The sequence below is a fragment of the Etheostoma cragini genome, chromosome 4 (genome assembly GCF_013103735.1).
Source record: "Etheostoma cragini isolate CJK2018 chromosome 4, CSU_Ecrag_1.0, whole genome shotgun sequence".
NCBI lineage: Eukaryota > Metazoa > Chordata > Actinopteri > Perciformes > Percidae > Etheostoma > Etheostoma cragini.
In genome coordinates, this window is record NC_048410.1 from 16,153,749 (window position 1) to 16,170,408 (window position 16,660).

At 38.4% G+C, this 16,660-nt stretch overlaps 1 protein-coding gene and 1 long non-coding RNA gene across 2 annotated transcripts in view; one reads left to right on the top strand and one right to left on the bottom strand.

The window, feature by feature from the left end:
- LOC117943013 overlaps window positions 1–3,780 on the bottom strand; it is a 5,581-nt gene extending 1,801 nt beyond the window's left edge. Inside the window, exon 1 of the long non-coding RNA XR_004656269.1 lies at window positions 3,770–3,780. This is a non-coding gene — a long non-coding RNA (uncharacterized LOC117943013). The remainder of the gene's footprint in view (window positions 1–3,769) is intronic.
- The window catches only part of gnai2b (guanine nucleotide binding protein (G protein), alpha inhibiting activity polypeptide 2b), a 42,807-nt gene that overhangs the window by 14,167 nt on the left and 11,980 nt on the right, over window positions 1–16,660 (top strand). The window contains exons 2-3 of the mRNA XM_034868837.1: window positions 12,861–12,903; window positions 15,831–15,972. Coding sequence (XP_034724728.1) covers window positions 12,861–12,903; window positions 15,831–15,972 — 185 coding nt within the window. The remainder of the gene's footprint in view (window positions 1–12,860; window positions 12,904–15,830; window positions 15,973–16,660) is intronic.

A 16,660-nucleotide genomic window follows, 5' to 3' on the forward strand; every position in this document is an offset into this window, starting at 1 on the left:
TGTGATTGGCTGCTTAGAAATTAAGTGTTAACGAGCAGTTGGACAGGTGTACCTAATAAAGTGGCCGGTGAGTGTGTGGCTATACATTTAGATATGCATGCAGACTACGCCCGTCCATCAAAAATCATAAAAAAATCTTAACAGTTTAACACTATGTATTTTTTTGTTTATACTTAAACATATTACATGAACAAACGTTTTGATAAGAATTGTTTGTCTCTAAAGATTTGGGACTAAGATATAGTATGTATTGAGTGGGACATTTTTCAGTACAAAAATAAATGTGTAACTGCTTACTTGTGGCTCCACTGTAATGTAAAATAACTTAAGCATGCCATTGGCATTTCCTGTTGCTTAAAGGGTGACATAAATGCAATATAATGATATGTTGTTAATAAGCTACTAGCAGCCAATTTCTCAGTGGGGTGACTAGACTGACTTTTATCTGCTTTGTCTATGATTTAAGTAGGTATATTAACTACTTCTATGTAACCTCTTCTATCTGGCTTTCATAACATATTAAATATCTTGAATTTCCATCTAAATGCTATGGAACTGTGGCTCTGATGTGTTGATGAGAAGAAAAGATTTCACCAACACCAACATCTTACTTTCTGATAACAGTTTTTTTAGTTTATTCATGTAAAGTGTTATTGAAGATCAATGCGTATTCACTGGAGTAGTGTAATTAATAGGAACTCAAGCAAGGCTGGGTACCTATTGATTTTGTTCTAAATTACCCTGGTGGTGGCTTGGTTGCTCAGGGGTAGAACAGGTGCACATTTACTTAGAGGTGTATGCCTCGACACAGAGGTCCAGGGTATTAATCCGACCTGTGACAATTTCCTGCATGTCTTCCCCCTCTCTCTCTCCCCTTTCTCACCTAGCTGGCCTGTCCAAAATTAAAGGCGATTAAAGCCCAAAAAACAATCTTTACATTACGCTGGTGATTGGTATGTGAACTGTGTGTTACCTGATACTTCCCACAACCCGTCACATACAGCAAAGTGTGGAATCAGCTCTACTGGGAGGCCCTTTTTCATAATAATAAACCAGATGTGACCAAATGTGTCCTCTTTTAATGCAATAATGTCAATCATGGCCCATGTTTTAATTGGCAGCCAGCAGCCAATATTTATATATTCATTTAAACAGATGTAGATTTGGCTCTCTTACTACCTCTGCTGCCGGCTTAATTCCTAATTAATAATTTGAATTAATCAATTAATTTCATTCCATTTCCCTACCTTTTTAATACAGAACAGTGAGGCCGAATAACTATAGTAACGGGAGCCAAATCTGAATAGGTTGTTGAATCCCATGTTTTCCGATCTAGGCGGCCAACAACTGACTCGGTTGTCTTATTTCACATTATGTGCGTTGCAGGCACTTCAGACACTCAAACGTATAAAAGTGTGGAAAAACAAGAACAAAAAGTATTTATTTACCTTGTTACCTAAATACCCACAATAAGAAAAAAGTTATGCCAATTATAAAAAAAAATTGGTAAAGAACTTCTGTTCATTTGAACTATGATTTGTTTTGCCTTTACTGGACAGGACAGTTTAAGACAGGGAAGTGGAAGACAGAGGGGGATGACATGCAGCCGCGGGTCAGAATCTAATCTGGGCCACTGCAGTAAGGACTGAACCTTAGTACTTAAATCATTTTTATTGTGATAGAAGTAGTTGTTGGCAACTTTACCTGCATTCCGATGAATTGAGTGTGAATTTGTGCAAATGTTTCTGTGCAAAAGTAATATGAGCTTAGAATTTTGCTCCCTGCCAATGTGTCTGAGCCAAGGATTTAGATAATGACTAGTGTCAGAAAGATATCCAAGTACATAGCCCTCCAACGATTTCCTTATCAAGTTATCTTTAGCGCTCTCCTCTTTTCTTTCCAGTATATGCAGGGTCATACTTGAGGGTATAGAAGCTTACTCATCCCACTGTCAAAGTAGTAATGATAATAACAAATTTCAAAACCGACCAACACAACACCTTGTTTTTGGAAATGCAAAATATCTCTGCTTCAATTTCTGCTGGAGACTTTCAACACTCTCTCCTCATCTCACTTTGGAACTGCTACAAGTACTAGAGAATCTTAGCAGAAATGTAAGTTATTTAGCCAAGTGCCACACCTTCCTAAGCTTAAAATAAAAAAATATTACTAGCAGTTCTAAACTGAGTAGCAGAGCTAGAATTGTTTAGGGCTTTTTGTGCAGCACTGGTACAGCAACATTGATCTCTTCTCAAAAATATGAAATAATGGAAATTACAAAGTTGACTGAGAAAAGAAAGTATCTTTTGATGTCCATCCATAATGTAAGAATCAGCAAGAATTATTGCTACATTCATAACCTCATCCTGAAGGATCAGATTACTGTGAAAAATCACCCACACATGATCTATTGTTAGACTTCTTTGGTGGAAATAGCAAATATTTTCTTCAGACTTTATATTGCTGAGATGCACTACGTTTTGAGACATCCAGCACATCATGAATTCTTAAAATGTCAAGAGTGGTTGGATCATAGGCTTTTAAGAGGAGACACAGTATAACTAGCTTAGCAATGACGTTATGTGTTTCAATTGTGTTTTAAACTGCAACTGCAACAAACATGGTAGACCAGATTGATTAGACAAAGAATGGCACCTTGTATTGGAAATGTATGAATCAGTCAAAAAGCAGTTTTGGTGACACTACAAACTGCTGATGGGCATTTATTTAAAGCAAGATGGTTGATCGAACTGGAGGAGGCACTAAGGTCTAAACGATTTAGTAATTGAAGTAAAGGCCTGCTTGCTTGTATAAAAGGACATATTGTGTCTTTGCTATACTCTTCATAGAGTACTGTATAAGCTCAGTTCTCTTTCTCAGGCAGCACTGATTGATTTGACTGCATTGCATACATATCTAAATGTCATGTTACAGCCTCTCTGGTGCTTGTCTGGGGCTTTCAGTGTGATGTTTTAAATTTGCATGCATTAGAATGAGCTGCCACTTTTCTCTCTGTTGTTTTACACTGATGTTCTTTCCCCCTAGAATGTATTAGACATGAGTCTTACACAATCTACACTTTTCTTTTCATCTGCTTTAGTTGTTAGCTGCAGAAGTGAATCTGACAATGTAGGCACTGGATATATGAAAAGCTGTTTGCTCTCAATCTGATAAACTACCATCCCTTCCTTTGTATCTGACACATAGTGCTCTGCTTGATGTGCTGCATTGATTTTTTTCTTCAAGAATACTGCATTAGCTTAAAGATGCTTGTTTACAATTTCGAATGTAGAATTGTAGGGTACATACTAAGCATCCAGGTCACATAAATGTGTTGATACTGTTTGTGAGCACAAATACTGTTAACATTGGCTGCAAAGCAAGAGCGCAGCAAGCATCCGACTCTGCAGAGCAAAGCAGTAAGCTCCACTGCTCCATGTTAGGCTGATGACCTACTTTTCCACTCCAGGCACTATACCGTATCAAGCCATAAAAAATTCCGCCATCACTTTTTCACTCTGCATATGACATAGGTTGAAGGGAGAGGGGAGCTGGCCGCTGTGCTATCTGAAAGACCTGTGCTACTAATGTTAGTTTGTAGACAGTCACCCCTATAACCTGTATGTAGTGAGCTAATCTAGGTCTTTGTTCCCTGACTGGAAGCCTAAATCTGTGGAGTAGCTGCATGAAATTATCCAAAGACTGCCACTATCTGCATGCTAATAAGAAGAGGATAGAGAAAGGCTGGGTGACAAACACACACACACACACACACACAATCAACTGAGTAAATCATTTACTAGAAGTGTTGCCTAAATAATTTAGGTCACAATGTGGCCTTCCTGCCTTTTGGTAAAATGTAATAATTTAAGAATCGGAAAGTTTGTCTTTCATTTAACACCTTCGTTTTTGGTGTGTATTGAGCATTATGTCCTCACAGAATAGCCCTATTTTAAAGATCTGAAACGCAAGAATAAAACGTGAAACACAAGTAGCTTTGTGGGCAAATCTTGGGTGCTGTTGCTATTATATCGGCGGGATAAATGACTCTTGCTCCCGACACACATCTACAATGGGTTGGTTGGAGGTAGCTACCTTACTCACAGGTGTGTTTTGGGCGTAACGTGCAAAAAAATGATCAGAGCTTTATCTCGCATTCTCTTTAAAAGCAGGCGTGCTCGTTCCATGGCAGATTGCTATCATAATGGGGGATTTGCAAGGCACACGCCAGGTGCGGTTCACAGCCGAGGAGACCGATGTTCTGGTCAGGGCTGGAATGGGAATTGTCCGGGATGCGGCAAAGTATAAATGTCCATCTTGACCTAGTGGCGATGTTGCTGCGGCCTCTCGGGTGCATCTCCTCAAGTCTGGAGAGTAATGCTGCAGCGATGGAGCTTGGGCCTCAAACGCACCACCTGCTCCTGTTGTGTCTGTTGTGCCTCCCCCCACTCCGTCTCTGTCCTTCTGCACCACCGGGAGGACTTCACGCATTTTCACTCCTGGACCCTCAAGTGTCCAATCCTGCCGTGGTCCACGTCACATGCCTATCAGAGGAGGGGAAAATAATTAGTTATTCTGTTTAAACTTTTCATTTTCTGTTTATATTTTTTGTTCAGTTCAGCACACAACTGGAGATTGTCTGTATCCCAATTTTCTACTGGAAATACTCCTTTTGGTGGAGGGCTGGAGCCTAGGAGAGCTTGCTGGAGGCAGGACATGACATGTATTACACCACTGTCCCAGAGCCGTTTGTCACAAAGAACCACGTCTCTTGAATTTGTCTGGCAATTTCATCATTTGTCCTTATTAGAAGTTCCCAAATCTCACTGTCTCTTCAGATAGAAATTTCCTGTAGCCATGATAGCCATCTTCGTGTAATGTAAATCACTCTTCTTTGCCTTTGGATGTTTGTTTTTTCGTGCTTTCGTGCCACCCACAATAGAAAGGTCATCAACACACAAGGGAGCTGGCAGGTTAAAGACTGACTGATGTCTGATCCAACTGATTCGGAGCAACTAGCTACGGCTAGTCGCTACTTTGGCTGGCTTCCATTTGGTTTGTGGACAGCCGGTGCAAAGTGAATTTATAGAGCTTTTTTGCAACTGCCTGGTCTTGCTGGGAACAATGCAAATGAGAATGGTGAGAACAAACCAAAAAGGTTAAATTGAAACAACTAAATTTAAACACTGTAGAGCTGAGAGGAGCTAAAGAGTTGGGTTATAATTGGGTTTATCATTATATACAGTATCCCCTCACTTTTTTAAGGATTGAGCTAAGAGGTTAGTTGGTTGTAAAGCTCATACACAATAACTGTGAACCATCACTGTTTTCAGAAAACATAGTGTTGGCTTCCAATGGCCAAAATCCAACAATTTATTGAATCCAAATGCTGCTGTTTCTTGTAAGTGATTGTTCACATTTGTCACTAAGGCATTATATTCAATTTTGATTTCACAGTTAATAAAATGCTATTGAACACCACAGCAATGAGACTATGTATTCTTGCTACAACAGATCTTTACGCACATCAGATAATGTATGCACAGATGAACTTTACATTTTGGGTCAGGAAGAAAACTGTACTTACAAATTACTCATGTCTGCTTGTGTCAGACAGCTCCCTCAGTACATTGCCAAAGGGCTTTAAATAGCAACAGCCTCATTGATGTGTATTTTGCCCAGTGTCATCAACGCCCAGAGGAGGTTAACCTTTTAAATGGCTGTGAAAGCTAGTTGGATGTGAGCAGTCGTGATACCAATGTAGAGCGAAGGAGGAATCGTGTCAAAGCCAGGCAAGTGAGTCATTCTCCCATGGCAGTCATTTAGACAATAGATGGCTTATGATGCTGGCGTATTGTATGCTGATGTGATGTGTTGCATGTCTCCACAGAAGAAATGCCACAGCAGTGGGCTGTGTGGAACAAAGATGTGAAACAGTGTTTGTGATCATAGGCCTCCCAAGGATCCTGACATGTTGTGTTGAAATAGCATAATGGATTTATGATGTGTGTGTGTGTGTGTGTGTATCAACCCACCACTTTGCTTCAGACTGAAATTTCTCAACTTGTCATGAAATGTTGTACAAACATTCATGGTCCCCAGAAGATGAAGCATTTGGTAACACCACTAGAAGATCAAAAATCTTTGACACTCATTCTTATCCAGTGAAATAAGTCAATATTTATTAAATGGATTGGAAGATCCTTAACACACATGCTAAACTAAGATGGTGAACATGACACCTGCTTAACATCAGCATGTTAGATTTGTCAGTGTGAGCAAGTTAGCATGCAGCTGCTAGCTTGTTTTCTTGTTCAGAGTCAGATTTATGCTGTTCCACAGAGTAAGCTGAGTGTGTTTTGCCTGCAGCCAGATCAGGACATCACTCACGTTTCCAGTAATTAAATGTGCCAGGACACGTTTAGTTTTTTTCTGTGAGACATCTTTTTTAATTGCCCTTTTCTAGTTAGTTCCCTCTAGGCATGGGTGTACATTTCATCTAACAGTTGGGGGGCCAGTAAACATAACATTTTTTAAGAGCAATTGTTGAAGGGGACACAAATAATACAGCCGAGCTCGTACTTGTATAGAAAACGTGTAGTTGTGGAACTCCAGTAAGTAGGCTAGCAAGCAATTTATTCGATTTAAACTAGTTGTGATGTGCTTTCTTTCTTTTCGGTATTGTTAAATTTTAACAAAGAGATACATTTTAGGATCACAAGCCTGAAATTACTCACCTAACGATGTAAATCAACAACCAAATGATGCTCTCATTTTGGTTTCAATGCCATAATTAGAAAAGGTTCTTTGGAAGTATTAACTGGGTAATTTAGGGGCGAGGTGTGCAATGAGGAGTCTGAACTGAGGGTGATGAGTTACAGAGCTCTCTATAAAACAGTCTGCCATCCTGACACTTGCTCATTGCACTTGCTTGCTGTAAATCAAACCACTAATCCGCTTAAAGTGAGTTGATGCAGAAAGCAAGAACAAAACAAGTGATGTTTTGACCCGCTGCTGTTCACTGAATGCTTTGAACTTTATTGTCACTCAATGCAACACTTTAAAAACTAAGCCTCCATTACCAATCTCACATTTCATATTGCTTGTAGTTGCTGGACTTGCAGCTGAACTCTATATTTATGTGCAAACTGGCAGATAACCTGTTGTGAATAATCATTAATGTACCAGGCACTCATGTTAGTTCTCATCCCACCACTTTTTCTCTTGACCAGTGACCTCCATGCTCAGTCCGCTCACATGCTCACAATTTCTCCACATTGTCATCCTCCGCCTCCATCTCCTGCTCATGTGTCACTCTTGTCCACATTAACTGTAAATGCCTCCTATTTGTCCTTTTGTTTGACTGCCATTTGAAGTGTTTTTTCTTCTCAAGCTTTCCTTCATATTGTACTCAATGTCATTGCATTTTAAATTGTGATAAATTACTTTTAGGGCTGTTTTTGATGGATATATGCTGCTTTGTCCCTGCTCAGTATCGCCACATCTTACAGGGTTAAGGTGGTACTGTTTCAGCTTTACCAAAGGGAATCTGTGCCCTGTGGGCTACACCAGAGCAGTTTTTACCTCCTCCCCATTGTATTCAGCTATTCTCAGTGAGTTTTTAACATGACTAATGTGGTCCTTAAGCTCATAAGTAAAACAATCAAATACTGGATCAAATACAAGCCACAGGAGGTCGGGTGTCAGTGATGCTTTTTACTACATTTCTTTTCAAACCAACTCCCCTCTAACTGTGACCCTTGTCATGTCTTACTCTCGTTGCTATAGTTTGAGTAAACAGGTCATCTGTAGACAACCACTTGTCTCTTCTGAAAGTCATGATCCCACTTATATTTTTACCTGAAGACAAGTAGGGTTACACATGTGAAAGTACAAGCAATCTGCCACAGATCCAACACTCTTTCTTAAGACAGAAGATGCCTCACTAGCTTCCCACTCACAAACACTGTCAAATTGAATGAGACAGTTTGACTCCACATTGCATTACTGTTACAATAGAGTAGGTCTGCAACTATAGCGGTTATTTTCATCAGTATTATCATGTCGATTATCTCTTACAATTAATCATTTAGCCAATATGATGTCATAATTTGCTAAAAAACATCCAAGACAGTTTCCTAGATCAAAAGGCGTTGTCTTCAAATTGCAAGCAAACCTAACCTCAAATGTGATATAGTTTATTTACAATGATATAAAACAGAAAGCAACAGCAAATCCTCATTTCCTAATTTTTCAACTAGGTGAAAAGCAAGAACAACAACAAACAGCAATACAATATTATATTGATTCCAAGGACAATGGTACAATACGTTTTTATAGCGCAAAGTCTACCTCAGTACAAATTCAATTCAGGAGCTCTCGATCGATGTGTGAGGATATTAAATTCCCATTTTATTTAATACAATCAGTTCCATTTATATTAACTCAAAAATCAAATAAAATATGATTTTAAAATGTTGCTACTGAACTCTTCCAGCCATTGAAATAAAAAAAACCTCTTATATTTTAATAAAATAAAATAAACATAAAAGGAAATTTCAAAATAAAGTTGCGTATTTAAGAAGATATTTACCCGCGGCCCTTTGCGTGTCTCTCTCCCCCCTTTTCTGTCTATCTAATAACTAAAACCTAGATATATTCACTGATGGTATTGAATCAATGCTCATTGAATGAATATATATTAATCCAGATCAATGTATTGTTACACCCCTAGTTGACAGGTGATTGACCTGTGAGATTTTGTGTGTATGTTTGTATGTTTTCCACAATCAGGATATTTCATCAGTCCATGAATGGAGGCTTTTTGTCATCAGCAGTGGGTAACTAGGACCCTGACCAAGTCGTGGATGTGATTGGACCTGTGAGAGTATTGGATGCCTTTTTGAGAGATGGTTCTCTTTTCTGTAGCCTGAGCACTTGTGATCCTTATTCCTCATGCTACAAATCATGTTGTTATCAATGCTCTATGTTCTGGCACTCACTGAAAACCAACTCAGAAACAAGAATTAATAGTTAGGGTTGAAGAAACAGAAAGAGGTGGCATCATCTTCTCATTGCCAGAAAGGGATTCTGTTGCAATGACACAAAGAGAAGAGCTTCTCCCCACTGCCAGCACAGCAAACAGACGACTCTTTGTGATACTAATCAGTGTTCATTGCTGCCTCAACACTGTTGGTTGGATACATCTGTTCACTTAGAATATTCAGTAGATTTATTTGTAATAGCTACTGAATGTTTTCAGCAATAGTGTTTGATCCTCCCTGCTGGGTGGATTACTGTTCACTGATTACTCATGTCAGTAATTAAGCTCCGTGTGAGACAGTTGTTGAAATAATATCAAATATGCATCTAGTAATTTTTTTGGCACATAACATTTTATCCATACATTATCCTGTGCAGTGGCATTTTGTTACTGTTTGATCATAAATGTCAGAACCTGAATTAGCTATGTTTGGGATAAATTAACGTCCTGCCTGTTTGTTATCATGAATAATTTGATAGGTAACACTATTTCTCAAGTCTAAGACAGCAATATGAAACAGATTTCCCTAATGCGTTCAGAAGACTACAAACAGGTGCATCATTGTCCAATAATCACTCTTATTTACAGCGTCCTGTAGTTTCTATATATACACCAACAAATAGTTTTGGATTCATGGCTTAGCTCTTACTAGACTTTGTATAGTTTTGGAGTCTGACTGAAATATGAGTGAACTAACATCTGCCAATTTTAGCTATTAGATAAATTGTACTGGTGTGAAAGTTGTCCAGTAAGTAGCTAACAAAGTTCTGCAGTAGTGAATATTTAATGTTCTACTGGCTTGCTGACAACACACTACCTCATTAAATTTGCATCATTGCTGATTATAGTTTTCAGCCACACTAGAGGCATGGTTCTTGGGATAGCAATGTCAGTGTTGGTCGGTCAACCACTTTGGTCCAGACTGAAATATCTCCACAAGTATTTGATGGATTGCCGTTAAAATGTGGTATTCATTTCCCCCTAGGTTGAATTCTCACAACTTTGGCCATCCCTTTGTTTCTCCATCTAGCGCCATCGTCAGGTCAACATTGAAATGTTTGACATTTAAAACATTTTTTTGTTTTACATGTTAACACAGAGAAAGAAAGATCATTAAAACAGTAATCATGATTTATGATCAATTCTGCAAGTTTGTACAGTTTCTTGTCCTCTGGCTGCTGTGATAAATGAACTGATTCTGTCAAATCCAAAGTCAATTCAAAGGTTTTCCACAGAAGCACCACAACAACACTGGCCATTTCTCCCTAAACACCTTGAGCTTAAAGAATATGGGTGCCCCCTTTTTTTCTTACTGCTGCTCAAGTGTTCACCTCCCTTTGGAGCTTGAAATATTAATGGATGAGTTTTATTCTGGAGTCAGGAAGGTGACCTTTATGCATCTATGGACTTTTTTTTTAAACAAGTGGCTATAAATCTGAGGCTGTTTCATATTATTTGTTCATATTTATCCAATAATTAGGAAACTTTGATGTTTCAGATGGAAGAAGATGACATTCTAAAAGAAGATACTTTACCATGTGTGATAAAGGGTTGTGTTCCTAGAGAAAGAATGGTGAATGAATAGAAGAACCAGCCTAGTTACATAATGTAATCTTGATTAGCATTTAAATAGGTTTAAAACATTCTACATCAGGATTCACCCAGGTATAAATTGTGAGAAAAACATTATTAAAGAGAGAAGACCCTGAAAACGTTTACCAGAAATAATAAATATTCAAATATGTTATTTGTATTGGATAAAGATTTTTTTTCTGTGTGTTAGGTTGCTCTACCTCTTATCATGGAGCCACAAATCACCTGGAAATTCAGCCACCTCTCTGCCTTCTTTCAAATGACAGGGAATGCAGCCTCAGACATTGCTTTTACACCCCTCCCTTTCCCCTGCATTCCTCCCTCTCACTCAGAAAAGTGTTGGATGTGTGTGAATATGATGGGTGTTGACAGCACTGCTGGTCCCACCTGCTCCGTCAGCCCTAGGCTGGCTAATGTTTGTTGGCAGGGCTGGGTCAGGTGGTGTGAAGGGACAGTGCATGGTGGCATGGTTCTAACAGCACACGGGAAATGCCAAAAGACTCAGACTCTTTTATTTCAACAAGATATCAATGGTTTACACTATTATTTGCAAAAAACTTTTTGGTGCATGACAACTTCTTTACTGTCTAGCACAGAAAGAAAAGGACATGGTTGTCTCAATTCTAATCTTCTTAAGGTTTTAATTCTTACAGTAATCTATCTTTAATTCTTTATTTTTAATCCACAGAACTAGGACTTTTCTTGCCCCCTAGGTGTCTCCATCCATAAACCTTAAACTCATTGCTCATTTGAGGTTTCTGATGATGGCAGTTTATTTCTGAACACTATAAAAAGTAAAGGTGCCCTGTGATGTATGTAAACAAAGTACACAAACAAAGTTTACATTCTGTGCAACCCACCAAAATAGATTGTAGGTTGACTAAACAAGGTCAACCAATGTATTCCTTCCACATAATGAAATTGCTTACTTTTTACTTTTAAAGCTTGTATTGTGTACAACCATGTTTGCTAACTTGTAGTATTCTTCCTTGCATTTGGGGTGTTAACGCCACCAGCGCAATAATGTAAAAACCCCCACAAACAAGCAAAATGGGGACAAACTCATAAACACTTTGATCATAGTTCTAGCAGTGGACAGAAACTACACAAAGTACCTTTCAATTTCAAAGATAACATATATAGACAGATAGACACAGAGATAATAACTTTGACTAAAGCTATGTAGGTTGTGAATAGTTCACAGTGATTGATTTCCTACCTCAAGTGTTTGCAAGTTGATTTTCAGAGCTCATTGATGTGAATATAAACCAGTTTCTGCCTGGAGAGTAAAAAATCATTACACACATCTATGATATGCTTTGGAAAATATATGAAATTTATACTTAATATATTAAAACATGCAAAGCCACCTTTAAAGGATCTTTCTTCATTGTGTACTTAGCATAAGTTCAAAACAAGTATTCCTACCATGAAGCATTAAACCTTAAAAAAAACATCCATACACCCTTTTCTATCACAGTGAAAAGACAACATTGAAATAAAAGTATTTTTTTTGTTTTTTTTAATGCTTGTCTGCTAAGGGTGTGACGAGATCTCGTTTTACGTGATCTCGCGAGATTAAAACGTGAAGAGAGATTTCTCGTCGAGGTGAAAAGTTGTCTCGTGAGGCGATGTGATGTCAGCGTGATGGAGCGTGAAATTACTATTGTAGATAAGGAGTTAGGTTAAAAGGAGTTAGATTTCTCGTGTGAAATTGTACAGGGCAGAAGCCAGTTGGTAGAGTTTATACAAAACATTTTGCAGTGTTTCCACGTCCTTTACTGCATATAATTCATTGAAATAGTAAAAAAAAAAAGTTAAATAACATTCATCATTAATAGTTGATTTCAAAATGCACCAAAATTGTTTTGCATTTTACTGATTTTTCAGTTGAATAAAAAAACTATTTTCCATTCATATATTTCATCGAGGATTTTTTTAAATTTAAAAAAAAAATCTCGTCTCGTCTCGTTCTCGTGAACCCAATCTCGTGATTTGTCTCTTCTCGTGGAGTAAGCGTCTCGTCACACCCCTAATGTCTGCACATCATGTTGTCAGCAATGGAAACAACCCACAGGTCACAATGTGATGGTAGTGGCTGGACTTCACTAGGTCGCTTATGTTTTTGAAGCAGAGACATAATACCCAAAGTTCAGCCCTGTTCCACTTACAAATAAATACAACAGGCACTTGAAATAACTCTAACCTTTTAATGTTCCAACAGGTGCTGGGGAATCTGGGAAGAGCACCATTGTAAAGCAGATGAAGTAAGTTACAATCAGCAATCTTTGTCTTACTTTTTCCTTTATATTTGCCTTTTTCAGTTTCACCCAAATATGTATTTTCCACCTTGAAATAAGTGTTTCAACTTGAAATAATGGTGCAATTTAATTAAATTAAATTAAATTCAATTTTATTCATAGTATCAATTCATAACTCTCTCAAGACACATTACAGACAGAGTAGGTCTAGACCACACTTTAATTTACAAACACCCAACAATTCCAGTAATTCCCCCAAGAGCAAGCATTCAGTGTGACAGTGGCAAGGAAAAACTTCCTTTTAGGGAGAAACCTTGGTAGGCGGTGTCTGATAGTGCTGGTTGGGAGTATTTATAGTCACCAATAAAGATAACAGAACTATGACCAGACATATTTGTTGTAGTTTATGGCATAGCGGGGCACTGCAGGGCAGTGTAGAGCGTAGTAGGGTGTAGCAGGGCATAGTGGAGCACAGACAAGGCCCATGGCGACAGCTGCAACCATATTTTAGGAGCCACCCTAATCCTAAAACAAAAACATAGGGACTCTGGGGAAGAAGCTCCCCGGAGCTTAGATAGTAACAAGCATTTCTGGGACATTGATGCACACAGAGGGAAGAGAGAGGGAGAGAAGGGCTCAGTGTGTCGAAGGAAGTCCCCCTGGATTGTAAAACTATAACAGCATAATTAAGAACTGGTGCAAGGCAAAACTGAGCCAGTTGTGTAAGGGTTGGTAGGTAAATCTGACGGCTATGAAGAGAAGCGGGTGGGCCGGGCAAGGTGGACGCTGGAGCTCCTCGTTCCCCAATAAGCCTATAAGCTTTATCAAAGAGAAGAGTTTTAAATGCGTGGGTTTCTGTTGTTCTCTTTTCTTTAGACTGTAAGAAAATGTTTCAGCTATAGATTAACTTTTAAATCCTGATGTTTGTAGGACAAGTTGGCTAAAAAGACAAACTTTACCACACTTCACCCGACGAGTCTCGTCTCACTGTTAAAGTTGCCATACCTCACTGATCTTATCTTCTGTGTTTGTCTCAGACACTCAGGCACTAAACATATAAATCATCAAAACATTGGTAGATAAATAAAATTGACTTTGACATGCGGTTCATGCCTCCCGTGTTTGTTACTGGATTTAACTGTTCATAGCACAAGAAGGGTGTGAAGAGTTTGGGAATCAAGAGGATATTGTATTGCCTGTGCCCCAATCAGAACACACACAGACAAACAAAGGACCCTAAATGTCTTTATAATTCCCATTCCTCTGGGCTAGCCAGGCATTGAAGTGGCAAACAGTCTGTCACTTTTTCAAGCCAGAATATTACAGGAATACAGACAAATCAGCCTGCAAGACAGAAACACTTGCTTATTATGTAACATTACACATTGATGTATCCTTTGTGTGTGTGTGTGTGGTGTTTGTGTGTGTGTATGTATATGTACGTAAGGAAATTCCAAAAGACCATTCAAAACAAAATAGCTAGCAAGCAACAGCGGTGCAAAATCTGTGGTACTAAAACAGTCCATAACATCCCCCAACAGAGACAACCTTGAAAAACTAAAGGAAAATGGAAATAGTAGGTTAATCTGATTGCCAATTTACTATTTTTCTGTAGAAAGTGGATATATGAGTATTAATCTAACATAAATATTTTAAAATACACTCTGTCATTAGGTAATTATTCCCACCGATGTCTTCATGGTGGCTAAGAAGGGTTACCATTGAGTTATACTTATCTAGAGTGCATATATTTACGTAAATTATTCAAGTTTAGCTATTTTAAACCGTGTCTCAGTCAAGTCTTGAATGTGTGGAGCACTGCTGTCTCTCCATTTGCAAAACGATTGAACTTTTTGGCAAAAGCAAAAGCTACAGATATCAACTTTTTTTTTAACAGTTGCACATTACCATAACATATCCAGATATTTTGTTTATAACTCCTTTAGTGATATTTTTTGTTTTTATTTGAGAAATATCTCTTCCTTGTAAATATTTGTCTCAATAGGAGGCTTTGAGTAAAGCAGTAACGGCACTGCTCAGTTGGAGAAAACTCCACAAAGGTATTTGTTTTAGTGTACTTGGTGTAGACATGACTTTAAAGGAGAGGAAATTAAGAAAACTGTTTTCATAAAGCAACTTAAATACTAGGTAATGTTTTGTTTACTAAATTGCTACTGTTTGTTATTGTTTGCATCAACACACTGTTAATAGCAGTGGGCAGGCTGATCTCAGAATTAATGTGGGGGTCATCTCAGTATGCTCTCTCTGCACTTCCCTCTGCAGCCGGATGACATCTGGATGATTGCATCTGATGATAGGATGCGCATACACTTAGTTCCCTCGCTCTCAGGTTCTCAGCAGGAATATTGCAAGAGGTAAACTCAGGATACTGCTTCAACTGGATGGTGCAGAGTTGAGGCAGTTTCACTGGATCATTGTACACAGAATTCTGACGTAATAAGTGTAATGCAGAATGTACAGTATATGCTTCTTGGTAGACAAAGAAGCAATTGTATGCATTGTATGCAAAAACTGCTGTTCATTTATTACTTAATTTATAACAGAATGTGTTTTTTGTGTTCAACTTAATAATTGATGTTTTGATGCTGAAATATACTCACTAACAATCAGTTATTAATCAGTTATTAGTGCTGTGAAACCTTAATTTGAATATGGCAAATGCCCACTAGTCAAGGCTTGCCAGTGCCACCATAATTTCCATTGTAAAGCTGCTATAATCAATGATTTTATTTTAACAAAGAATCAAGTGACTACGTATGTGAATGATCTTAGTGATGAACTCACGGATGATTGTAACCCAACACTGCAGTTTTAAATCGCTGTTTCAAATCACACAGGAAAGACTTGACAAATCTGCGAACCTATCCTTTAATGTGCTCTTTAATAAATGTTGCATATGTTTTAATTCTTAGGATCATCCATGAAGATGGCTACTCAGAAGATGAGTGCAAGCAGTACCGAGCAGTGGTTTATAGTAACACCATCCAGTCTATTATGGCCATTGTTAAAGCCATGGCCAGTCTCAAGATAGACTACAGCAACCCTGGCAGATTGGTAAGACACACAAGCGCACAAATGCTTAAAAACACTTACAGTATAGTCTTGTAGTCTTTGTGAGAACAGAAGGCTGACCAGCCTTAAAACAACATTATTGTGTGAGAACGAAGAATTCATTTGCCATTAACTGTTGACAGATCAGGATCTCCCTCAAGCCACAACACAACAAAGCCTGATTTATCAACAGCACATTGCAGTTGTATATCTGTTGCAGTCCCTAAGACTTTTGCTTGCAAAGAGCCAAAATCACAAGAGTTTGTCTTTGTTTCTACAGCATACTGTGTCCCTTTCATTTTTTTCTGTCTCAAAGTAATAATGGGAACCACACTGCTGTGTACACTGTTTATTATCTCTAATACAAAGATTTTACTCCTTCACTTATCCAAATTCCAGTACAACCTGGTGAACAAAGATTATTTCAAGGCTGGGATGCCTCTGGGAGAACAGGTCTGCTTCATAAATCACGCCTCCTCTTGGCAATTCCTGTTCAACACCGGTAAACTGTGCAATGTCAAATGTTGGAAAGTGATTTTTAACATTCATCACGGCAGCCCTTTTTCAGCTATAGAATTTCCCTAACTAGAAAATCGAACACAGTTCAATGCTTCTTGGCTCCTTAAAGTAATAGTCAGAGAAAGAAGTTGCTGCAAGTGTGGTCAACGCCAGCCGCTGCAGCAGCACTGAG